Consider the following 26,638-nt stretch of genomic DNA (forward strand, 5'->3'; position numbering starts at 1 on the left):
TTACAAACATACCAATCAAGTATTCAGTCTTAAAAAAGATTACCTCAGAAATGCCAAAGCAAAATGACCAATATCCAAATAGCAGAAGTTGGCCAGATCTGTTCCTCTACATATTAATGGGTCACTTGGGCACTGGTGTAAAGATACGTGAAGAAACAAAGATTCGGCTAAAGATGATGATCATACCTTATCTCGAATTATTTTCGTCAGCATTCTTGTATCCACTCCATAAATTGCAGGGACCTATGAGAAAAAAAATCACAGTGACAATGAAATTGGAGAAAATTAGACCCAGCACTTGTTTTCAAGTTATAAACTTAGCCTCATTTATCTTCTTGAGCAGTAAATAATTTCCCTGCTCCTTCTTTTCTCTGACCCAGGGTGACTGTGTTGTCAGAACACAGTAAGTGGCTGTTCCAGTTGGGCATGGGACTCATAATCCCCAGGCCTTCCTCAGAATAAGAAATGAGAAATTCTGAACATTGATCTTTGGCTACCATTCTGTTGTATTTAACTCAGGATGGTAAAGAAGTAATATTATATAAATGTATATACTTATCTATTTTGAAATAATGGCATATGTGGGTATGTATCCACATATATTTACTTAAAATATATGGTTTTTGTACTTAGAACACATATAAAAATATATTTTAAAAACATGCATTTTGAAATAATGGAATCAGTAAGCTTTATAAGCAATAATATACAAATCTATGTTTTTTAGCCAAATATTCCTGACACACAGTGAGTACTCAAGAAATGTTTCTATGAAGAAAGGGCTCTGTTGAGATGTCAGGCTTCACCAACACGGGCTATCCTATCAGTCACTCAGGCAAGACCCACATGGATTTTAGTTTCTTTGCCTAGATTGGATAAAGACAGATGTAGTATATATTATGAAAATCCAGTGAAGCAGAAATCAGAAAAACAGGTTCCAACTTCACTTCTTCTACCAATTATCTAAGAGATATTTAAACAAGGTGTTGGTCCTCATCTAATAACAGAAGGGGGAACTAATTATTACCTTCCACCCTTTGCTACTTTATGTATTTGTGATCATGGAAGAAGATTAGAAAAACTTTAAAATACTAACAAACCCTGGGTTGAGCTTATGCTAAAAGTATTAGTTCTGACCTAGGGAAGTTCTAAAACCAGGCATCCTGGATAACACAAAGCAAACACCTGAAAAAGAGAGGATCTCCTGAATGATTATAGAAATTAGTTGAGTAATAAAAATAAACTCAGAAAATGGTTGAGAAGAAAACAGTATGCCCAGAATGTGATAGATGCTCTCCTCTTCCTTATAAAGTTTAAGAATAAGATCTTATAGATCAAGATTTTAGGGTTTCTCAGAAAGAGGCAACATTTAACCCCAATAGAAATACACCCATTGGAGAAGCAAATCTTTTTAATATTCTATCAATTACTGGCCCAGCAGAGTTAAACAAAAAGCAGCTACAGTGATACTAGCGATAAAGCTACATATTGGCAAGTCCATTAAATACAAATACTTCTAACTTTCCAAGGAGGTAAATCCTCTTATTTGAATAGAAATTAATATTTAAAGTATGTAAAGTATAATGTAAGATTTTTTTAACTTTTTGCTTATATTACTTCAAATGAGATTATATCCAGTTATATGTCATAATGTTTAAGCCCAAAGATACTTAATGGGATCTGTTTATACTTAGTAGAATTAAGGATGACAAAAGTATTGTATGGAATGACCTCATGATCCGCACAGGCAGCTAACCCGTAGAGCTAGTCTGAGAACACATGAAGCAATCTGCATAGCTATATCCTGGATACAAGGGTAGGAAGGATTTAGGAGACTTAGAATCTAATTCCAAAAATCTCCCTGCCCCTTTTCCACAGAAGAAATGCTACGAAGCATGTGTGAGTGCCATCTAGTGGGGAAACTGAAAATATGTGATCCTCCATGTTTAGTTGAAAAGTCCAGATAGTTTAGATGATGCATAGAAAAAAAAAAAAAAGAGTTCTCTAAAATAGAAAGATCCCGAACATTACAAACCTCCTCATCTCTTTGACCCTTTGATTCTATATGTACTTTCCAAACCTTCCCTAGACCCACCAGCCATCCACAGGTGAGGCTCAGGCCGTATCAGCTTCTCACCTTTTCTTCCTGTAGCCACTGTGCTAGACTTTTGGTAGCCAGCCAGTGGTTGTAGTCATTACTGTAACTCAGCACCAGCAAACCTGCAACCTAGAGAGATGGGAAGTCATTATAAAGGTATGATCATAGAATAATGACCAACTCTTGTGATTCATAGAGCTTTATTTCTGCTGATAAGACAGAATATGAAGACATGAAGAAAAATGGGTGAGCAACACTTTGCTTTAAAATAAATTGGGGTTTTGTCTGTTTTTAATATCTCTTGGTGCACGGTAATCACACATCATAATGAAGTTCAACAGGATAGGGACATACAGGCATGCAGTACTTGGTGAGCTTTCCCATGGAGCCAATATCCCTCCCCTCCCCAATCATGAAATTGAGGTTGGCATTGATAATTTCATATATGCACATAGCATTACTTGAAGTGTTGCCTTCCTCAAATCTCCCTTCTCCCCCACTCCCTTCCCTTAATCCCCTCCATTACTCCACAGGGATTTCTCCTCCTTTATCTGGAGTCCCTCTTGTATCCCAATTTCTCCCTAGCTTCCACATATAAAAGAAAACATATGACCCTTTATTTTCATTGTCCGGCTAATCTCAGCATTATTTGTCTCCTTAATTATTGTGTAGGGGAGAAGGTTGACCTAGCTTGCGAATCCTGAAACTAATTTATTCTCCCTTCAGAGTATGCGGTGCTTTTTCCCCTACTGCAGTAATCTTACTCGTTATTACTTCATCATTTCTTGTTAATGCACATAAAGACTGTAATAATTTTCTTAATCTTCATTTAGACAGACATTTTGAAAAATATGAAAAATAATGAGAGCTAAACCAAATGACAAATCCAACCCATTCCAAAATAGAGTGGTGAATTTGTAATGTAAATTTTTGAGTTGTTTATATGATCTATATTCTCTAAAAATATTCAAATTTCCTTCAGTAGGCAATTTTAATGTTTATTTTCAGTCTGGCATAGAAAATATTTTTATGCATCCCCTACAGAGTATAAGATTAAAGGCAAATAACTGAGAGAGAGTTGGTTATCAAGCTCCTCTTAAATGATGAATCTTCGTCAATTTTCATAGCATAGTTGTTATTTGCACTTTTAACACTTTTCTAAATTAAGCAAAATTTCATCTAAAACATGAAATCTAAAGTGCCCTAAAGAATGAAACTCAAAATAATATCAAGTTTGATATAAGAGGTAAATTCTCATATATTTAGGAATCAGGTTGAATACATGAATTTGTGTTATAATTTAAGGAAGAAACTTTGCCCATCTTAGATTTTTTAAAATATACCAACTATCCTCCCTCAAAATGAAACTGTTTAAGTAGTTGCCACTGGTACTACCTTGATTCCATCAGACTCTAAATATTTGCTGAGTCCCATTTCATCCCGTGCAGTGGTATCTGGGGCTCCACCATTCCCAATGATAGGGTTGACCATTGTGAGAATCTGTCCCTTGTAGGCGGGGTCAGTAAGAGCTTCCGGGTACCTGGGCAAATAAAAAGTTATCAATAAAAATATCCATAACTTCAAAATCATAACATACATGCATCCTCTAAATTACTGAATCTTTAAAAACGAAAGAAGAATGTGAAGTTAAAATCCTACAGGTCTATTTCTAGAGTTTAAGTAACCTAAGAAATTGTTGACAAAATATCAAAATTAATCCATGATAAAACTATATGAAAAGAAAGCCTGACTTTTAAGTACTGTGACATATATTCATATAAAATTTAATTATATTTTTAAAAATGTTTAAAATCCTTGAGAAAATCTTTCTTAGCACTTTAGTTTTTAAAAAATTACTGCCCTATGTAAAGTTTGCAGATATTCTGAAGATTCCTATAGCCTATCACATATTAGTGAGTCCACACTGGTATTTACTACTGAGGTCTGGCAGTTTCATCGAGATATTAACCATCAAAAATGAAAAAGTGTTTTTTGATACTTTTAGAATAGTGAAGAGTATCTTAATTATGTCAGTGATAGTTGCATGGGCGTGTATATTTATTAAAACTCAGTAAGCATTTAAGATTAGTGAGTTAATTTATATGAAAGAATAACTCATAAGAGGTTAATTTAAAAAATATTTTAGTTTTAGTGCCAGGCGTGGTGGCACACACTTGTAATCCCCATGCTTGGGAGGCAGAGACAGGAGGATCGTGCAGGTTTGAAGCCAGCCTCGCTGGCTTAAGAGACCCTGTTTCCAAATAAAAATATAAAAAGTAGGTGTCTGGGAGTGTAGCCTGGAGGTAGAAGGATTTCCAGGAACCCCAGTACCACCAAATATACATACATACATACATACATACATACATACATTAGTTTTAGCCAGGCATGGTGGCACATGCTTTTAATCTCAGTACCTGGGAAGCTGAAACAGGAAGATCACAGGTTTGTGGCCAGCCTCAGCTACTTAGTGAGGTCCTCTGTCATTCAGTGAGACTGTTTCAAAATAAGAAGTAATAAAGGGCTGAGGCTATAGCATGGAGGTAGAATGCCCCTGGGTTCAATCCTCAGTGCGCCTTACATCATGCCCTTACACACACAGACACACACACACACACACACACACACACACACACACATACACACACACACTTTATTTTTATAAGGAAATATACAAATGTGGAAGCTAATATTAACTTAGAAAATGTCAATCTTTCAAATCTCAACCTGAAGCACATCTGACTGAAACTGAAGGATTCTACTAGACTATGATCCTAGTACCTAGGAAGCTGAGACAGGAAAATCACAGGTTCAAGGACAGCCTCAGCAACATAAAGAGACTGTCAGAAACCTAGGGAGAACCTGTTTCAAAACAAAAAAATTTCAAAAAAAAGAGTTCTGGGAGTGTAACTCAGAAGTAAATTGTCTCTGGGTTCAATCCCTAGTACTGAAGAAAAAAAAAAAAAAAGATTCCCGCAACTATTTTAAAAAACTAAAATAAAATTAGTGATAGATGCAGGAGGACTATATTTTTAAATTGAGGAGGATATATGTGTTCTATATAATATCTATATATTCTTAACATGTATATATTTATGAAGTACTCTTAATATATATTTATAAAATACTATGAATAAGAAGCATTATTCTCATAAATACTAGGAGCTACCTACACCTATTCCATACACTGGGATACACTGCAACTGAGTTTCTTTTCTGCCCGCTTACATTTTCTCTTCCTACAGACTGAGTTAAACTAAATCTTTCTTTTGGATTACTGCTGAAAGTGAATTTAGGTGCTGAGGGGAACAGAATCGACAACCTTGAAACTAATAAAATTCAGCTCAGGCAGTAGTCAACATAAATTCTTCACTCCCATCCAGACCAACTCCTACCAGAACTTTGTCAACAGAACGCTGTCTTTCAGTTCCAAAATCCCTGGGGTGACTCAAATGCAGAGGTATTTATCCACAGCCTCCATCAACTAAATTGTTAAGATGCCTCTCACCTGTCAGGAGTTGATCATTTTTAAGCAAGACTTATACACACTATAAACGCATTTCTTAAAGATGAAAAAAATAACTTCTAATTATCAACCACCTTACTGAGACAGGTAATGAATGGAAAATGCTTTTCTCAATGGAAAACAGGGTCTAAAGACTAACCTTGTAAATAGATGCCAACATCAAAAAAAAAATCTTTGATATTTTTACTTCCCTTTCTTTCTTTCCACAAATGTACTGACCATTCCCTTTAAATGTATGCTTATAGTACTCCCCAGTAAGTGAATAAATACAACCTGTTCCAAGAGAACTGCAGTGTTAGAAGCAAATTAATCCATCAGGCCCTGTTTGACTTTTGTGATGTGACAAGATTTATTACCAGTAATCTATCACTGAGAAGAAAACTCTAGTGCCCTCCATCATTCTGATCTATATTAAACAGTTGTTTGTTGGCAGGTATATTAACACAGCTAGTAATTAGTGCTGTCGAAAACCTTAAATAATTGCCTGGTGAAGCAAAACTTTGCAAACAGGTTTCATACACTGTAATTTAATGTTCTCACCAGTGGAACTGCTTTAAAAACCATCTAATATTCTTCATTTCACACAGAGAGGCAAGAGTTAGAAAAGAATGTACATTAATAACGGAATATCAGTTGAGTCAATCAATACCTTCAGTATCAGTTAATACTTTGTCTTTAAAAAGCTAACTTATTTATTTATTTATTTAATTTTTGTGGTACTGGGGTTCCTGGAAGCCCTTCTACCTCCGGGTAGCTCAGTCTCATTGATATTCTTTTTTGCTGCTGCAGATATATAACTTAAAATGTCTGCAAGCTGTTTTCAGGAACAAAAAGGGTTCAAAATTGGAAAAGATCAAATTGATTTCATATTTACAAATAAAAGGCAGATATAAACTGCTTCATATTAAGTCCTTTATCTTTATGTAAATAAATGCATTAGTGTTTTCTAAAAAAAAAAAAAAAAAGGCTAACTTGAGGACCGGGCGTGGTGGCGCATGCTTATAATCCCCGCGCTTGGGAGGCAGAGACAGGAGGACCGCGCAGGTTCGAAGCCAGCCGCGCGCGCTGGCTTAGGAAACCCTGTTTCCAAATAAAAATGTAAAAATAGGTCTGGGAGTGCAGCCCGGAGGTAGAAGGGCTTCCAGGAACCCCAGTACCACCAAAAAAAAAAAAAAAAAAAAAAAAAGCTAACTTGAATTTTCCTTTAAAAACTCACCAAATATCAAAGAAGGTTACTAGTTGAATCTCTAATGGAGACCTCTTTAAACAATCTACTCATACTTTTAAGATTCATAATGTTCTAATCCCTAGCTATAAAACACTATCTAATCCAGCCCCCCCCCATACTGTACTGTAGGGGAAAAGGGGATAGAATTGAGTCCAGACACATTCTACCTCCAAGCTATACCCCTAGCCCTTTTGTAAAAGTTCTGTTTGTTTGGTTGGTTTTGTTTTGTTTTGTTTAAAAAAAAAAAAAACCAGAGTCTCACTAGGTTGTTAAGAGTCTCATTAAGTTGCTTAGGTTGGTCTTGAACCTATCGTCCTCCTGTCTCAGTCTCCCAAGTACTAGGATTATAGATGTGTGCCACTACCCTTAGCTCCTCTACTTTTTAAATAGGAAAACCAGAACTTAGAAAAATTAAGCAATGTCTCAATATCATACAATGAGTTATCATTAGAACTGAGACCAAAACTTCAGCCTCCTGGTTCCCAGGTTAAAAGAACAAAAACTTGCCGGGCGTGGTGTCGCACGCTTGTAATCCCCCACGCTTGGGAGGCAGAGACAGGAGGATCGCGCAGGTTCGAAGCCAGCCGCACTAGCTTAAGAGACCCTGTTTCCAAACAAAAATATAAAAAATAGGTCTGGGAATGTAGCCCGGAGGTAGAAAGGCTTCCAGGAACCCCAGTACCACCAGAAAAAAAAAAAACTTTGATAAGTCCAGCTACATGATTTCTTTAGCAAATCTTATCTTCATTGCCATACACTACTTAACTGATCTTAAATAAGTTGGGTTACAATTGATAATTATTAAAATACCCAAGGACTATCTTATCTCTAAATAAGGTTATAGTATTTCATACTAGATATGCAAAGCTGCTTCTTAACTTTACTAATAGAATGGCACTAGAGTGTGGTACCCATTCTTTTCACTGATCCAATTTTTACCTTAATCAGATCCATATCTCTCCTTCCCAAAGCAGATAATAATCTCACATTGCCTGTGGTCTCACAATATAAATTTCCAGAACTGATTTTTATTTTTCACCCAGTGGCCACCAGTGTCCACGTTCTCTCTCATAGGGAGGGACAGGAAGTTTGTGTCTGCCCCTGTATGGTTTGGGTCTGGAATGTCCCCCATAACAGCTCATATATTGGCAATGCAGCAATATTAAAGGGGTGAAATAACTGAATCATGAGGGCTCTAACCTTTTCCTTGTCTGTGGATTAATCCAGTTGATGGATTAATAATTTGGACCACTTGTTGGTAACCATAGATTGGTGGGCCTAGAGGAAGTGGATCACTGAGGGTGTGGCACTGAGGACTATATTTTTCCCTGATACCTATTTTCCTCTTCCTCCTCCTCTTCCTCCTCCTCCACTTCCTCCTCCTCTTCCTCCTCCTCTTCGTTCTCCTCCTCTTCCTCCTCCTCCTCCTTCTCCTCCTCCAGGAACAGAGCATCTTTTTGAGCCAGCTGACTATGGACTAAACCTTTGAAACTGTGAGCCTAATAAACTTTTCCTCCTCTTTGTAGATGTTGTTAGTATTTCAATCACAGTAATGCAAAAGTTGCTAACACAATCTCTCTTTTCAGAGATGACTCTAGTAGGCTATGCATAAAGCACATGCAACTATAGGACAATATACAGTGAGATGATACAGTGATTACAATTTACCACCAGGAGTAAGATCATCCAGTTATTCCTCTACATAGAGGAAGAATAAAGCCTCAGAATAAAAGCATTACTCACCCTCCCAGGCCAGTATTAAAAACCACTTCACCAGCAACTGAGGATGGATGGCCAAAGGAATAACCCTTCATCTTAGTTCCATCTTCCAGGACAATGTGTGCTGTCTGGGCCTAAGGAAACAGTTGCATGAATCTTAGCAGAATACAAAATACAAAGCACAAACCAAAAACATTCCAAAACAAAACACATAAACATATTAAATGATTGCATAGTAATATTTAATAAAACTATATTGCCCACATTTGGAATTACCCATCTAATAATACTTGCCACTTTTCTTCAAATATATGGCTTTTGTCGGGCATGGTGGCACACACTTGTAATCCCAGCATTCAGGAGAAGGAGACCGGAGGATCACAGTTCACAGACAGCCTCAGCTACTACTTAGTGAGGCCCTTTACGACTCAGTGATACCCTGTTTCAAAAAACATAAAGACTAAAAAATGGAACCAGGGACCAGGGATGTAGCTTGGAGGTAGAATGCCCCTGGGTTCCATCCCCAGTACCGCAAAAAAAAAAAAAAAAAATGTGTGTGTGTGTGTGTGTGTGTGTGTGTGTGTGTATGTGTGCATGGCTTTTGTCACTAGCAGGTGTTTTGTTTTGCCAAAAAAAAGGTACTGAAGCATGTTAATACACTGCCTTTTCTAAGCCTACTTGTAGAGTTATTGACAAGCCAGAAATACTTCAATTTAGCTGAAATGCTATGGTCTATCTTTCCTCCTTAATATTCCCTAGATTTGCTCAAGTATAGCTTTAAGGGAAGTCCATGAGTTTGCAAAAACATTGTGAATTGTAGCATACAGCTTCTCCTCGCTCTGAGGTTTAGGGCTGGAAGGAATCTGGAAGATTATCTATCAAATTGTGTTCACAGAGCTCTTGTGTTTGATGGAGTTGTCCCAAGGGCTGCCCCCTCTATACCAGCTTTATGTCCATGAAGAAGCTGAAGCTTTATCACTCTATTAATACTGATACAAACGCAAGCACTGTGGAACCCTCTAAAAGCATAATGTATTTTGCTTTTTATTAGAGTTAATTACATTCATGTCTGCTTCCCTCTTTAGACTACAGGCATTCTGAATTTGATTACTTTGCCATATTAATCTTTGAACCAGCTTCTGTAAAATTCTTAGCAAAGAAAAGAGACAATTAGAGAAACTTATGTAAGAAGCAGACATCATCCACTCCTTGTAAATACTCTAAAGTCTATTGTTGAAACAACTTAAATCTAACTCTCAATTTCTATAAAAGAGAGAGAGAGAGAGAGATGTGTTGAACCACAACTTGAGAGGCAAAATCTAGACTCTGTAAGAAACTTCATAGGACAAACTAATTGGAACATGGCTTTTAAAAACAATATAATATTTAAGCAATATTAAAGGATAAATTCAGATGACACTGGAGATTAGCTTTAAATAATCTGGGCTTAGCAGAATAGATAAGAATATGGATAGAACCAGTTTGGCCATGAACTGACTGTCAAAGCAAATGGGATCATTGTGCCATTTTTTCTGCAGGGTTCACTGAGGTCATACGAGACCAAAATGAACTAATTATCTACCTTCCTTCCAGTTTCAGGACTGGAGTATGATGAGTAATCCTTTCATATCTTGCCACCCTACCTCCACTTCCAACATGTACACATATGTGTGCATGCACACACACACACACACACACACACACACACACACACACAGCAGCAGCAGCAGCAGCAGCAGCTTTAGTAGACAGAGGTACTCAGTAAATGATTTCTAGGCCTTTGTTTCTACAGTCCTTTATCCTTCTAACATTCACTCCGCTTTTCAAATGTTAAATGGAAACAGCTATTATTTTTCTGTAATAATCTTCTCTGCAAAAATAAAATGCTTCTTTTAGATGTGAGTTTCTTCCCAAGAGAATGATTGTTCTTCAGTGATAAATAGTATTTTGATTATCTTTCAAACAATATACTATGTTCCTAAATCTTGCTTAGATGTGTCTTACACACCATTATATTTTTAAAAAAAGAATTACTTTAGTGGTTCCTATCAAATTAATAAAACATGTTTAAAATGTCCCTCTCAACAGTTCATTATATTAGTCATTATCAGATATATAACATGTGAATTTCAAGTTCAAAATAATACTGAACAAAGTTCTGTACTATAGATTTTATGTTTGTGAGTGTGTGTGTGTGTGTGTGTGTGTGTGTGTGTGTGTGAGTGCGTGTGTGATGGGCAGGGTTAACCAATAAATTTTGTCCTTAAGTGACCAAGTCATCTTTGAAGTGAAGTTTTATCTACAGCCCTGGAACCGATATTAAGATTGCAAGTTTGACACTAACTTTAGTTTTGGCTCGTCTTCCTGACTATTACATTTTTTTTAAAAAAGTATTTTGGATTTACTTAGGACACAGAAAACCACAATTATTAATTTAGTTTAATAAGAGTAATGACAAGACTTCTCTTGCAGAGATCAGCTTAAGCCACATGTTTGAATTCTGCTTCCAGAATACCTAGAGAGTCAGCAGCTTTGCATGCTACTTCTAATAACTCTATATTTTATTGTGTCAATTACTTTTGTCTAATTTAATGCAAGACAGAGGTTAGTTATTTTAGAATGTAAGAATTATAAAGCTCAGTGCATTTCTGAAGATTATTATAATATATTCTATAGAGATAGGTCTCAACAGGGGAGTGCTTATTGCAAAAACTCCCCAAGTAACTCTGAAATGTTTCACTAGATGAACCCTTTGGTTCAAGTAATGAAAACTCACTGTCAAAAGAAGTTTTCTACTGGAAATATTATTATTTTTCTTGAGGAAGTCATGTGTAAACAACATGATTTCACAAAATGAAAAAAAGAAGGAAACATTTTCTTAAATAATATGTAACTTTGATGTACATTCACAAACATATCAAAGTCAATCACTAAGCCAAATATGTGAAGGAGGGAGGGGGAATGGATTGGTCTGGGAATTGAGGGAGGGCTAAAAGAGTGATGTGTGCACGTATGCCTCTACCATCTTGTATTCCATTAAAATGTATGACTACCTTGCACAAATAAAAATTTAATGTAACTTTGATAGAACCTAAATCAACTGTACTTAGTTAAAAAAAACTTTTATGTGAACTGTAAATTTCATTTATTTTCTAAATACCGGTTTATCTGCCCTACCTTGAGCCATGCCTGCCTGAAATATTAGCTTTATTTATATTTTCTTTCTGTTTCCTCTGTCTCCTTCTCAACTAACATTTTCAACCTCTTGGTTAGACACTATTCAAATATCTTAAATAAAGATAAAAATTAACATAAATCCAACACTTGCTAGCCTGCTCCAACAATTCTATTTGGCATTTTTCTTCCTCTCTCCATGGAACTAGCTTTCTACTTTGCTTTGCTTTTTCTAAAGATATATTTGAGGAGACATTTACTGCTGCCTGGAATAGTCCCTGAGATTGTGTTCAATATGTCTTTTGCTCCTTTAATTATATTTTTTGTTCTTTTTGGCACTTTTTATAGACCTTCCAATTCTCTTTCCCACTACACATTATATTGTTACAAGGCTTCTGTTTATTGCCTACACTACACTTTATATTTTTCTTAACTACACTGGCCTCCAATGAGTTTAAAATGATGAGTGTCCATTGACTTACCTATGAATTGAGAGAGGTACTCTGAACAGAGAACTATCATTTGGAATCCCCTCTTTTATTTAATAGTTCCCCAAATGCTATTTCATCCCAATAAGTCCAAAGAAATCACCTTGTTACCATCATAAGATATTTTAGTCACCTCAGTCCTAGTAGATAAAGGTGCATAACCTAGGAATTAGATTATACTATTAAATTACAATTTAAGTGCCGACTACCCGAGCACTTTGATATTTTGAAAGCTAAAAGTGCAAAGGAAATCTTAATTAAGGGAAGTATGTATGCTTGTGGAAGGTCAAGAAATAAGACCAAAGGACTATACAAATATGAGTTCCACAAAATAAAGGTCCTAATTATGTACTTGATCCCACGAGTTTTAAAAAATAGGGCTGGGGGTGTATCTCAGACGTAGAAAGCTTCAAGTCACAAACATCACAGCTCCTCTCATGTGCTTAGTACCATGCTAGATTCTGGAGGTATATGGGTGAATGTCTCCAATACCCCTCAACCCACACAAACACAAATATTTAGTAAGGCCTAGATATGTGCATGGATTGTAAACTAGAGAGATCTCAGGGAGAATATCACTGAAATACCTGGAAATACAAAGATAAATAAAATAACCTTCCTTCCCCTTAGTTATTTTTCTTTAATAAAATTTTACCTTTTTATCTATGCTTCATACAACAAAATAAAATGTTCAATAAAGGTGTAGTGTTACACCCCCTGTAATCTCAGTATTTGAGAGACAGGATAATCACAGGTTTGAAGCCAGCCTTAGCAAATTAGGGAGTCTCTAGGCAACATAGTGGGACTTTATTTTAAAATAAAAAAATGAAATAGGGCTGGGAATGTAGCTCAGAGATAGAATGCCCCTGGGTTCAATCCCTAGCATAAGAAAGGAAGGAAAGGAGGAAGGAAGGAAGGAAGGAAGGAAGGAAGGAAGGAAGGAAGGAAGGAAGCAAGGAAGGAATTTTGAATTTACAGGTCAAATATTTGTGTGTGTGTGTGTGTGTGTGTGTGTGTGTGTGTGTGTGTGTTACTAGAGATTGAACCTAGGAGCTTTCTACGTCTGAGATACACCCCCAGCCCTATTTTTTATCTTTTTGAAACAGGGTCTCGCTAGGTTGATGAGTCTTACCACTTGCTGAGGCTGTCCCCAAACCTATGATCCTCCTGCCTCAGCCTTTCACATACTGGAATTAAAGGTGTGCACCTACACACCAGACCTGGCTTTACAGTTCAAATTTTAAAGATTTTTTTCAAGTCTAATCAAGTATCATTTTTTGGCAAGATCACTGATCCCCCAATTTAAGATTGCAATATGTTCCCCCAGTTTCTATCTCCCTGGTCTGCTCTTGCTTCACAGAACTCCCTCCCTTCTAGCGTGCCATCCAGTACCTTCTTTACCCTCCGCCTTGCCCCACTAGGAAGTGAGCTTCATGAGGGTGGAGGATAGGGTCTGTCTTACTACTGTGCCTCCAGTTTAGATCAGTGCTGGGAACACAGAAGACAAACAATTAAGCTCTGTTCACACTTCAGTGACATTCCTTTAGTCCAAAAGTCTACTAATTGTTCGGCAGAGTACTGCTAAATGACTAAATAATGAATTCGGTCAAAAGGGAAAAGCTACAATAGAGAAAAATTTACTTAAATAATGCTCCAATTAAAAAAGTTCCACTCAGCACACAGCATCTAATAATTAATAATAATGACTATAACAACTAATAAATAATCACCCATTTGCTTGTAGAATTAACTCACATTACATGAAACTGTGCTACCACCCAGGAGAAAACCTCCATCATCATTTATTATTGCCTCCTAATTGCCCTGGCTCTTCCCACTTTCTCCTTGCCTCTACCATCCTAGCAAAGCAGTTACAGCCTTTATAAACATTCGCTGAATGACTAGTTCTCACTTCCATCTGTTAGCATTTGCGGTCCCTTCATCTGGCCCGGTCTCTCCACATTATACTTTAGACTTCCACGCTCCGTGTCAGTAGTCCTTTGCATGGAAATGTCTCCTGTATCCCATCTATATCCTGACTCATTCTTGCTAGTGCCTATATTATGCCCCCAAAGACCACTCAACTCAGAATTAGTCATTGATTGTCTTATGCAGCCACTATTCAGTGTAGATTGTCTGCAGCTTACCTTACATTTTAATTGCTTTAGGAATTCATCCTCTCTACTGCCTAACTCAATGTCGTATCCCCATAGAAACTGCCCACTGTGGTTCACACTGTATCATGACCACTACAAACCTGGTGAACATGCAGAAATATGGGGCATTGTGTGATGTTAGGATAGTAGCCTGCTGACACTAGAGTGCTTCAAAGTAATTCTTTGATGCCTACTGGCTTCTGGTTGATTTTACTAATTTTCACTTTCTCTTCTTAAAAGTAAAGACATATATTCAACAAAGATATAATACATGCTAAAGGATAAAAAGAAAGAGTAAGTTGAGACTGGAAACAACTACTGTCCAGCAAGTACCCCTAAGCTTTTCATACCAACCAGCTCTCGTATAAGTAATGTCTTCAGAAGAAGATTCTAGAAGACGGTTTCTAAATTTGGTTTTTTCTGTATCCTCATGAATTGTTCTCATTACTAATATTAATAATTCCCTATTACCTAGAAATCTAATCCTCTATCATTTGCAGAAAGGAATACAAATTGGAGTCTTTATTTTTTATCTAAAATGCTTACCAATTTTCACTGTATGTCTTCAGTAAATTTGTTTGGCCCTAAGCTTGCAATATTACATTTCTTCACCAAATTTCCACATATTGCAAAACTAATAATCGGCCTGCTTTTCTCCCTCACCTCCAATACTGACGCTACTGTGATTTTTTTTTTATCATTGTTAAGGTGTATATCCTTGGCACTCAATAAATAACTGTATAATTAATTTTTAAAGTACACACTTAACATTATATGCTTCAAATTTTCTTAAGTGGCACATTACTTTTAAAAAATGAAATAATACTTATATCTGAAGAAAGCACAGCACTGACACTTCTAAGCAAGTCTTACAGAAGGTGACTGACCTATCACTGTCCTATTTATACCTTTTGGAATTACTTTAATGAGAAATTATGGAGATATAAGCCAGGTTGCATATATAGTTATCTGTGGTGGCTAAAGTCTACATTCAATTGCACAAGCAAACTAAATGTTTAGATTTGAATTATAGATTTCTATTGTCTGGGAAAGATATGTTATTTCAAATAAAATGATGAAGACATGTTAGAAAAAAGATTTGAGAACACATTGTGTTGCTGAGAATGCCACTCTAATCCCCTCCCTAAGAGGCCCTCCCTAAATACTGATAGTTAACAGGAATGTGCAAGGCTCTGTCTCTAACGCTATTAGTGGATTTTCTCATCTAATCCTCATGGGGTGGGGGGAATGAGGTAGGTAACATTAAGATCTCCGTTTTACACTTGAGCTAACTGAGCCTTGGGGAATCAAAGATCATTCCACTTAGTAACTGGAGAAGCAGTGGTGTCTGAAGCCAGTCAGTCTGACTTATTACCTCTTTTCCCTTTTCTGAGCCTATTTCTATTTCTACTTTGCAATTTTTTTAAGTGGAGATAAAAGGCAATTCAATCATGAACTCTAATTTATTTACAAGGACCTTAATTCAAAATTGCCATGGAGAAGCAACAACAAGACCCAGGTCAAGCAAGAATTTGCTGTCTATAAATCTGTAAAGTATCAGAGAGAAATGTCAAGTCATTAATTATATTCCATAATCTGAAGAGAACTGGCGGGTTTGGAGAACTATTCACACTGACTCTAGGCCCTGTGTTTTCAATCTCTCAGGACTGTTAGGATCACAGATGCTGAGGCATATCTGCCTGGAGATTCCCCTCCCTCCACGCCCCTCCCTCCCTACTGTGAGACTTGAGGTCAAAGGTCTCCTACTGTGGCTATCTCAGCTGCAAAGTGCTGCCTGGACTCTTGATCTTCCTGGTGCTTCTCACACCTGGTAGCTAAGCCAAGCAGAGATAGAAAGGCACAGTCCCAATTCAGGAAACTGATGGACAAGAGCTTCCTGTAAGGTTGACTATGGCTTTGTCAGGCCTGCATCACAGGTGGCTTCTCTGCCCTTAATCCTACTTCCTTAATCCCCCTTTACAAAAGTAGATCCCTAATAAACAGGAGGTTCTCCCAATCTCATTTAAGTGTCTGTTTCCATAGAACCAAACTCCTAGTCACTAAAACAAAATGGACCATCAGGGGTAATATTACTCTTAAATAGGCCAGGATTTGCCAGGCGTGGTAGTCCACACTTGTGATCCCAGCATTTTGGAGGCTGAGATAAGAGGATTCCGGTTTGTGGCCAGCCTCACTATTTAGTGAGGCCCTCTGCTACTTAGTGAGACCCTGTTTCAAAATAAAGAATAAAAAATAGGGCTGGGGTATGGTTTGGAGGTAGAATGCTCCTGGGTTCAATCCCCAGCACCACAAAATAATAAATAACATTAAAATTAAAATAAATAGGCCAGTATTCAAGAGTCGAGACCACATGTGGGCACCGGTTTCATTTGGGTCAATGAACAAAAGTTCAATATGCGACTGCTAAAAATAAAATGCCACACACACATGCACAGATGTTTTTTCTTTATTTTCCAAATATTTCACAATTGATCTTGAACCAGTGTTTAGATTGTATCTGCAATCAATAGCATTATCTCTACTTCTTTAGAATTATATTTGTTCTCTTACACTCAGGTAACTATGTTTGCAAAACAGGCAAATAAATTTTAAAGAAATGTCAAGAGTTACAGACAATATGAATACCAACTCAAAGGCAGTAAAGCTAGCCTGTACTCAGAGTTTGACTTCTTTGAGCCTCACGTATATGAATATTGTGAATCTGGGAGTCAATCAGGTTCTAAAATGAGTGCTCAAAATTTGTTTTTTATTACTTCATATTGGTGATGTGTGCATGTATATCCCCACAAGTCTTTTATCCCATTAAGATGTATGACCACAATGCACGAATAAAAAATAATAATAAAGAATAAATAAATTTAAAGATTAACAATTAAAATATGTATAGCCTAATAATACTAAATGATACTTTCATCTGTAAATATTTAGAAAAAAAGACCAATTAGGTAATAGATTTTTCCATATGCCATATTTAGATGGGCTAAGCCACGATTTTCATGTGTATATTAATTGCTCCATTTTGAATCTCCCACTTTCTATTTTTTATTTAATATTTCTTGTTCTGAATTACACAAACATCTATATAATCCCTATTCTTTTATTACTATTAAAATGAGCATTCTAAACTGAGTTTCATACTGTTTTCTAATATTTATAAAGCCTTTTTATAAGTCTTTATAAGACTTCTTTCACAAATTTTAAAGTTTTTTGTGAAAGTATGCTTTTGTAAGGGTGGTTGCATAGAAGTAGAAATTGAAATAAATTCTCAGTGGTTAGTTCTTGGTTTGTCAGCTGTGGCACTGGTATTGTTGTTTTACCATACCATAGCATTTCTTATTTTTAGGAACATTATAAAGTGTGATACTGCAAGCAGAGCTGACATTTCTCCCATATAGCTCATCTCTTTAAGGCTTTTAAATTTTCCTCAAAATTAAAAGTCATTTTAAGAGTGCATTCAAAAGTTCATTTTCTAGTCAGAAACTTAATTAACTTTATGGGACCATAAATAAATAGCCAAAATTTTGTACTTTGATAATCTCAGTTTGAAATCATGATTTTAAGAGTAGACGTTTCAAAGATTTTTCCAGGATGAGAACAATGCAACAATCATTAATAGGAATCATACAGATAAAAATCCTTTCAAAAAGCTTTAAAAATGTGTCCCTGGTGCTGTGCTAAACTGATTTGGAAGACTTGGTCTTAGGAAATAGAGTCAAAGTTTAAAAATAATTTATAATTAACTTATAGAAGTTTTTGAAACAGCTTTGGGCTTATTATCATTGTTAGCCTTCTTCCTTATATTAAGTTACTAGGATTTTCTACTTGTTCATTTACTGTACCACATTCCAGATTCATTCTGGACTAACTCAGATGATATTGATCCTTGATTTTAAACCAGTTGGGTTTTGTTTGTTGGTTTTGTTTTGTGAGCTTATTTTATCTTTCATTTTAAGCCATTGAAAACAAGTTGAAATGAGACTTTTCTTGCAGTCTAAAATGGCATTTGACTTTCGTACACACGGAGCTTACAAGACAATATGAGAAAGAAATTGAAAACTAAAAAACAGCATGTTCTATTACAAACAAGTGGCAATATTTTGATTGTAGAAGAAATATGTCAACTGTCAACAGCATTGTCCTAAAACATCCTATTTATATAATGTCTGACAGTCATATAAAGCAGGATCCTTACTGATTCTTTGATTCAAAGAATCTATTATCAAAATATTGCAAAAAAGAAAAAGAAATAAAAATAAAATTTATCTTGTATTGAAATAAATTGAGTGGAATTGGAGAACATTATGCTAAGTGAGATTAGTCAGACACAAAAAGTAAGAAATGTGATGCTCCCCTAAAATGCAGAAGCTAGGGGTGAAAGGGCAATAGGAGGAACTGTAGACAAAGGAGGAAAACTTGAGATGATCAAATAAGGCAACCTAATTGAGGGAGATGGGAGGGGGAAGACAGAGATTCCCTAATGTACATGACGTACACTCACAAATATATCAGAGTCAACCACTAAGCCAAACATGAGGAGGGAGGTGGAGGGAATGGGTGTGAATTAAAGAAGGTGTGTGCATGTATGCCTCTACCATCTTGTATCCCATTAAGCTGTATGACTACAGTGCACCAATACAAAAGAAATAAAATGTAGTATATAAGTAGACTTTTGAGTAAACAATAAAATCACAGCAGGAGAAGCAATTTATAACATTCTAAAGCCAGGTTAAACAAAAGTATGGCTTCAGAGAGATAAGCACAGTAGCAAAATGTTAAATTAAAAAGAACCAGCCAGTATTTGGGACCTAATTAAAATTCTAACCAGGTTTTTTTTTTTTAATATCACTTTGTGTATAAACAGACATGCATGGACCTTGTGTTGATTACAGCATGTACACATCTGTAAAATGGGAAGAACAGTAGATTTCTTCTCCTGTGTACCAAAATCCACCAATTAAATGTTCTGGATGTAAAGCCTTAAGCTAACTCATCAAAGATAAATTCCATAAAAGATTTGAATATAAGATACTATAGAGATAACAATCCCCTTCAGCAAGTAGTGGAAATGAAAATGATTTACTCTGGGAACCAGACTATATTGCTGTTGGACCATTTATCTATGAAAGTTATTTGCTTATCAAAAAAGTAGAAGCCCCATGTGTTTATTTCCATTTTTACAAGGCCTAAAGCTACATTAGATATTTGATTTCTGGCTTACCTGATGTTTCTTAGCTATTACTTTGCCTCAGTATTCAGCCTCTTAAGAACTAAATCTGTATTAGGCTTGGAAAGTAGGAAGCCTAAAGCCAGAATTTACTTCAGACAATATTTTGTGTAGATAATTTGGTAAAAACTTAAAATCATAAGATGGTATTTTTTTTTGCAAATGAAATCTTATTTTTATTCTTGGAGTTATATTATCAAAGTATGGATATTTGAAATTCAGAATCACAGCACAATTTTCTGCATCATATATAATATATACTACATATAATATATAGTATATATGTATATAATTTTCTGTATCATTTATACATATATGTACATGTGCATATACATATATACAAAGATATATACATATACAAAGATATATATGCATATATATATATGTATGTATGCATATATAGTACTGGGGGTTGAGCCTAGAACATTCAACCCCCAAGCTAGCTCTTTTCATTTTGAAACATGGTCTTGCTAAGTTACTGAGGGTCTCACAAACTTGCTGAGGCTGGCTTCAAACCTGAAATCCTCCTTTCTAAGCCTTCCAACTACTGAGATTACAGGTGAGCATTACCACACCCAGAATCATTAAAATATTCACTGGAACTTCTTCATAGTTAGGAATGCCTAATGCTTTAGGATTTCTAAACTCTGCTAACTGCAGTGATCAGTTACACCTTACAACCTCCAAAATCATCTGCCTTTGGTTAAACATAAATCAGTGTTGTGGGGGAGGGGGAAACATAAGGTTAATTTGCTTCAATAGTTAAATGATCTAGACATTTATAAATAAAGAAGATAAGTTCATGAGTATTTTTATTGTTGCTACATATCTCATTCTAAACAAAATATTGTATTTATAAAAACAGTATTACAAATATATTAATGAAAAATGGGTTTTTCAATAAGCACTTGCTGAGCATATTCTATGTGGCAATTTATTCTAAATCTGAGAAGCATTATGAGCTAATTCTTACTGTATGGTAATAAATCGATATGGTCTTCTATGTCATAGGAGAAACTTAGTGAAGTTCTATAATGATGCAGCAATACCATTAATTAATTCACTTATAAGAACTTCACATTAGCCAATAACTTCCCTATGAAATTTAGAAGATCAGTGTATTATATTCAATGAGATGGAAACAAAAGAGAATAGCTTTGAAAATACTGTGATGAGTTGCACTCATTTAGGCCACATGAAGAAAACCAAACTAAAGATCACTACGCTGAGAAGTCTAACACGTCATTTGACCCTGGCCCATGCGGGGCCTTCTTCAAGACTCTGGTAGTCCTGTAGAGACCCTGGGAAGTATAAGAGACAGCAAACTTCTGAAGCCAGGAAACAAGCTCTAACATGACCACTGCATTAGAGATACTAAAAATTCTCTACCTTTGGAGCAAGTCAGAAATAGGAGGAAAGTCAGAGATGTATGGACAATGTAGTAGTCTCAATATCATAGCGATAAGACTTCTAGATAATAAGAAAGTCTACCCAAGCATGAGCTAAATGGGACTAGAGGGAAGGGCCAGGGAAATGGGTCAAGGCTGACTAAGACCTTTAGGCAGTTCCCCAACTAGAATTCTTAGCTTCTGCTACAGCAGGAGACTACAGCAAGGCTTGTGAGTTGCCTAGGGCACCACAGTGTACCAGGAATTCTTCAGGGAACACTGCCTTAAATTTTGAGCCCTTGGTGTCTTGTTCAGTTCCCTCCAGTGTAGGTCATTTGATCTATAATTTTTCCAAAGGCTTTGTGTTAAGAAGCTCAGAATGTCAAGGATCTGTTGATGACAAGCAAGTAAGTCAGTATTTTAGAAAGGAGAAAGATATAAAACAGGGAGGACATACAAAAATGTTCAAGAGAGGCCACCTCCCAACAAGAAAATTAACACACACAAAAATATGTACAAGATAATTATGCAATAGCTCATTTGGGGCTGGAACTACATTTATCACTGAAAATTTTACATTATCATGGATAAATCCAGCCCACATTTCACTATCCATATGTAGTGAAAGTCTAATAAATTACTTATTCTTAAAAGTCTGTGATAACCTTACCCCTCCCCTATCTTTACTTCTAATATGTACAAAGATATTCCAATATAATAATGAATTATATTTCTTATGAATGACTTTTAAAGTGACTACAATATAACTAAATGATTCTAATTGTAGGAGTTTTTGTAGTTGCCAATTTCTAATCAAATGACAATTACTTCTCCAGATTGAGCTAAATAGATACTTCTGTGTTGGAATCAGAATGTAAAATCTTACAAAATGAAATCCTTTCAAAGGGAATAATGACTCCTAGGGCTCATTCATAGCAGAAGTGCCAGAGAGGACACTTGGACCATTAGGTTCCTGGCTTAATTGTAACACAGGTCACAATTTCTAAAAATGAGTGCATTAATGTTAGAAGCAGTACTTATTGAAACCTCTTCTATTCATAGGGAACTTAACTTTTTCATCTTAATGCCTTTGATTTCCAAATTCGTTTGCTAGTAAAAAAAATAAAATAAAATAAAACTGTTTAGTCTTGGTGACTTTCCAAGGCTTGGGAACTCAAAATTTTTATGTCTGTAAGTTTCTTGCAGTCAAAAACTGTGCCCTTACTATAAACTCATCTTATTTACTGTTCTTCATATATACTCCCCTGATAGTTTTCAGTTTATTAGAAAATAAATGAATGAGTGAATGAATGAATGAAGACACTCAGATGTACATTTTGCCTATTGGGATTAAATTCTCTGTACTAAAAATAAAATGATTACTTGATGATCCTTGAGTCTGATTCATTGTAAGAAATATCTTCTTGTGGCCAGGTGTATGCCTGTAATCTCAGTACTTGGGAGGCTGAAACAGGAGGATGTGGGGTTCAAGGTCAGCCTTAGCAACTTAGTAAGACCCTCAGCAACTTAGTAAGTCCCCATTTCAAGATAATTTAAGGGGAGGTGTGCTGGGGGTATACCTCTGAGGTAGAATGCTTCCAGGTTCAAGACCCAGTACAAGAGGGGAAGAGGAGGAAGGAAGGTCATTTATTAAAGCAAAGGTGAAATAATTATTCTTATAACTATGTGAGAATTCTTATCAGATATCTATTATTGTAATAATTATAGTACACGAAAAACACAGTATGCTCTGATATAATACGCTACTGAGCCCTTTATGAAAACAAATAAACAGAATTTAATTATCTATTTTTGTCTAATGTGTTTGATAACTTTTTAAGCATTAGTCTTGTATGATGACTGCACAATTCTTAGAGTAAATCAAGAATTATTTGCACACTATAGATGACAAAATTTAGGTTCAGTGAATTACCAAGGTCAGAACACTGGGAAATATATAACAGATGTTAGAGTCCAGATAGTTTTTATTTCCCACCCATAGAATTTTTTGCTATACTGTTACAACTGGATGAAGGTAATAATGAGCACTGAACATTTTCAATACTAATAGAAAAAGATTATAGTCTCTAAAAGCCTTCATATTTTATGGTTGTTGATCATTTATACCCTTGGTAACAGCTCCCTTTAAAATACAGAACACCTTGAAATCCTTTCCTCTTCACTTATAAGTGAACTACAATGGTGCCTACTGGCAAAGTACACTCTATAAATATTAGCCACAAGCAAATATGCAAAGAAGCGCCACAGAAAAACACACGTGCGTCACTGCTGTCGTCAAATGCACCCCTCTCCCTCTGTCACCAAGAGAAGAGGGAAAGTGACCTCCAAAGACACCAAAAAAGCCATCTCATTTAACAGGGTGCTCACAGAACCTGACCCCAGTGTCTTTCACAATCCATTCACTATCTGTAACCGGCTGTATTGCTGCTAACCTTTAGTAACTGTCCTTACTGCCCGTAACTGGCCATTGTGTAACTACAGCTGAATGATTTTTAACTATTTTAAAGTGTGATGTCCACCTCTGAAATGACCGATGTGGATCTATCATTCTCAGAGCATTGGAATTATAAAAGAAAGTCAGGAAGAAAGTAGGTAGAGAACTATCTGAAAATAAGTGAATAATAGCACAAGCCCCCATGGACTACATACGGAATTTTAATTCACTATCGTGATATTCAGGAACTATTTTTTATGTCTGGCTTTCTTCCAGAACTTGGACCAGTAATGACTGAGCGTGAGTAATGGCTTTTACACCATGAAATGATGGCTTATTCCTCCTACAGATTTGTCATTCTTAGCCTGCACTGTGGCAGACCTTGAAACAGATCTGCCGCCATGAGCTAGAACTGCTTTCGCAGTATCCCATCCTCATAATTAGATTGCCGGGTTGTGGATGTGGTTGGGCAGTTGTTGTTTAGAGCAAGTATTGTCATCTTGAGGAAATGGCTTCTGGTGTCAGCCACATCTGCCATTTTAAGTGGTAAGTTCATTTCTGTGTTTCTGTGTCTAACAAAGATGCACTTAATCCTTACCTACTCACTTATGTGACAAGAAAAATATATCCCAAGTGACCCAACTTTGAAGTTTTAGAAGACACCTAAAACCATCGTTGGTACTGTTTTCATTTTTATTCTTCTCTCTGAGGTGATATGTTCAGTACCCTGGAGATATTACTAAGACTAAACTAAAACCAAATATTCTAGATAGTTTATATCTAGTTACTTTATCTTTGATGATGATTTAGAATAGTCTCCCCTCCGGCTCTTTTTTTATAAGAAGAAAATGGCATTTCTTAGTTTTCTTAATTTAAAGTAGTTTCTTATACTGTTAGAAACTTCTCAATGTGAAAGGCTAACATTGTTAAGAGATTACTAATGGTATTATCAGCATCCTCTTTTCTCCTGGGCGATCTCTTTTTTCCCCCAACCCTCCTGTCTATCCCCCTCTTTCTTCCCTCTCCTTTATTCCTATGCCTTCCCCACTCCAATCCCTGAAGGCCAAACAAGCCTATGGGTATTGCTTAACCACAAGTGTTGGGCTAAATCCACTGAATCCTAACTTAAGAAACCAAGCAGTTGAAGATATGGAAGCATCCAAAAGATTTCTAGCCAACCCAGTGAGCATGAAAAATACAAGCAGCACCCCCTCAAAACTATCCTAACCTATTTTTACATCAGTGGAGAGGGTTTCTTCCCTGCTTCAAAATTTTCCAAGCTCTTACTACTAAAGAAACAATATATTTAAAGCTACTGTAAAAACTTATACTTCAGTAAAGATGATTGTCACTGGCAATGATCCAAGAGAGTAATTTCAGGCTGAACTGGCAAGAAACATCTTCATAAAGGTATAGGACAGGGAAGATACTGGACAGGAGCTTCATACTCCAATGGTGCAGGTGGGGGGAAGAGCAGCCTAATATTCCTTGCCTGAGTTTGCCCCCACAGGTAGAGAGATAAACTTAGAATTATCAAACACTGCTTGCCTTGGGGTCTTACTTTTCAAAGGTGAAAATAATAAATTTGGCTTTGTAAAAGAAGGGCTATGAGGAAAAAGAAAAATGTTAAGGCAGCATCTGCATGATGACTTGTGAATACCAAAATTATGGAGACATTTTCTATCTAAATGTTTTTAAAGTGATATTCCAAAAGAGTAAAGTGTCCAATAGTCCATTACGGAATAGAAGCTTGACATGTGATGTGCTGTGATATGGCTCATACATATAAGCAACTCTTTTTTTTTAGACCAGAATGATGAACCACCACAGAATCTAGGCACAGGCAGAGCTATGACAGTTGTTGTTGATGCCATCATCATTGTTGTTGCTGTTGTTATTGTTGTTATATTGCGGTACTGGAGTTTGAAACCAGGGGAAGTGCATCTATCTCCAAGCTACCCTCCACCCTTTTTGACTTTTGTTTTTAAACAGTGTTTCAGTAGGTTGCTGAGAGTCTCACTAAATTACTGAAGCTTTCTTTGAACCTATGATCCTCCTTAGCCTCTCAAATACTGGGATTACAGGCAGGTACCACCATATCTGATTTATGATAGCTTTTTAAAATATTTTTTTTTCTAACAGTATACTTATATTTCACATTTTCATGAGAACTCTTGTCATTCTTTATGTTGGGGAAAAGTTACTGTAATTTTACTCAGAGAAGACAAAAACGAGCATTTGCTAAATCAATAGTAAAGCAAATACTAAATCAATAGGTTCAATGGCAAAGCAAATATTAACAAATTAGCACTTTGGAACTACGTTCAAATCCATATTCACTTTGTTATAGACACCTTAACTCTGCTGTTAACCCATAACCTGTAATGTTACCAGAAACAAAGAATATGGGAATTACCTTGACAGAGAGGAGCCTGATGCCAGGTTTCGAGAACTTCCATTGCTGCTGTGCAGTCGCGTTGGCAAAGCCAAAACCTGTCTTCAGTGTCTTCACCACCTTGCAAGCTGTCAAAATCCTTGTCATTTTGAAGGTGAATTGTGACTAAAATTAAATAAAATCACGTATATTTTATAAGATTTTTAAATTAATGTGAAAGAAAATGGGGTGAGGGCTGTGCAGATGGGGCTTAAGGCTGACTGCACAGAGATCTTCGGATTTCCATTCATTCTGCCATTAAATGTCTTCAAGCCCAGCTCCACCTTCTCTTAGCCCCGCCTCCCGAGGTGATGTCCAGAGATGTTCCGTGGGCATGTAAGACAAATTGCAACATATCAAATACTACCTTCTCCTACTGAAATAATGCTAGTGCTGTAGAAACCCAGTCTTCCATCAAAGGAATTGCTTATGCAGCTGAATAGAATGACCTAAGCACAGCCTTGGGAATATCATTTACCCTAAAGATTTGCAACTTTCTAGTGATGCTAAAGATCAAAGGCTTTTTTACTTGTGTCACATATGACACGTTAGACCTCATTTGCCTCAGAAGGGATTTTGGATTCCCAAAGAAACCTGAAGGCTTGCCATTTTCTTCTTGGAAAAAGATAATGGAACTACGAATAGTAAAAGGAACATCAGAATAAACTTTTACCACAAATATATAGCCATCTTCATTGTTTTGGAGGTTAATGGAATAGTATGTTAT

At 36.2% G+C, this 26,638-nt stretch overlaps 1 protein-coding gene across 1 annotated transcript in view; it reads right to left on the minus strand.

Annotated features, from left to right (window-relative positions):
- The window catches only part of CPS1 (carbamoyl-phosphate synthase 1), a gene marked incomplete at both ends in the record, with an annotated part of 122,675 nt that extends 96,656 nt beyond the window's left edge, over positions 1–26,019 (minus strand). The window contains 5 exons of the mRNA XM_080689150.1: positions 187–243; positions 2,138–2,227; positions 3,494–3,638; positions 8,596–8,705; positions 25,894–26,019. Of these exons, the coding sequence (XP_080545276.1) occupies positions 187–243; positions 2,138–2,227; positions 3,494–3,638; positions 8,596–8,705; positions 25,894–26,019 (528 nt within the window). The remainder of the gene's footprint in view (positions 1–186; positions 244–2,137; positions 2,228–3,493; positions 3,639–8,595; positions 8,706–25,893) is intronic.
- Between the last annotated feature and the right edge of the window lie 619 nt (positions 26,020–26,638).

This window comes from Muscardinus avellanarius (genome assembly GCF_963383645.1).
Source record: "Muscardinus avellanarius genome assembly, chromosome: 2".
Taxonomy (NCBI): Eukaryota; Metazoa; Chordata; class Mammalia; order Rodentia; family Gliridae; genus Muscardinus; species Muscardinus avellanarius.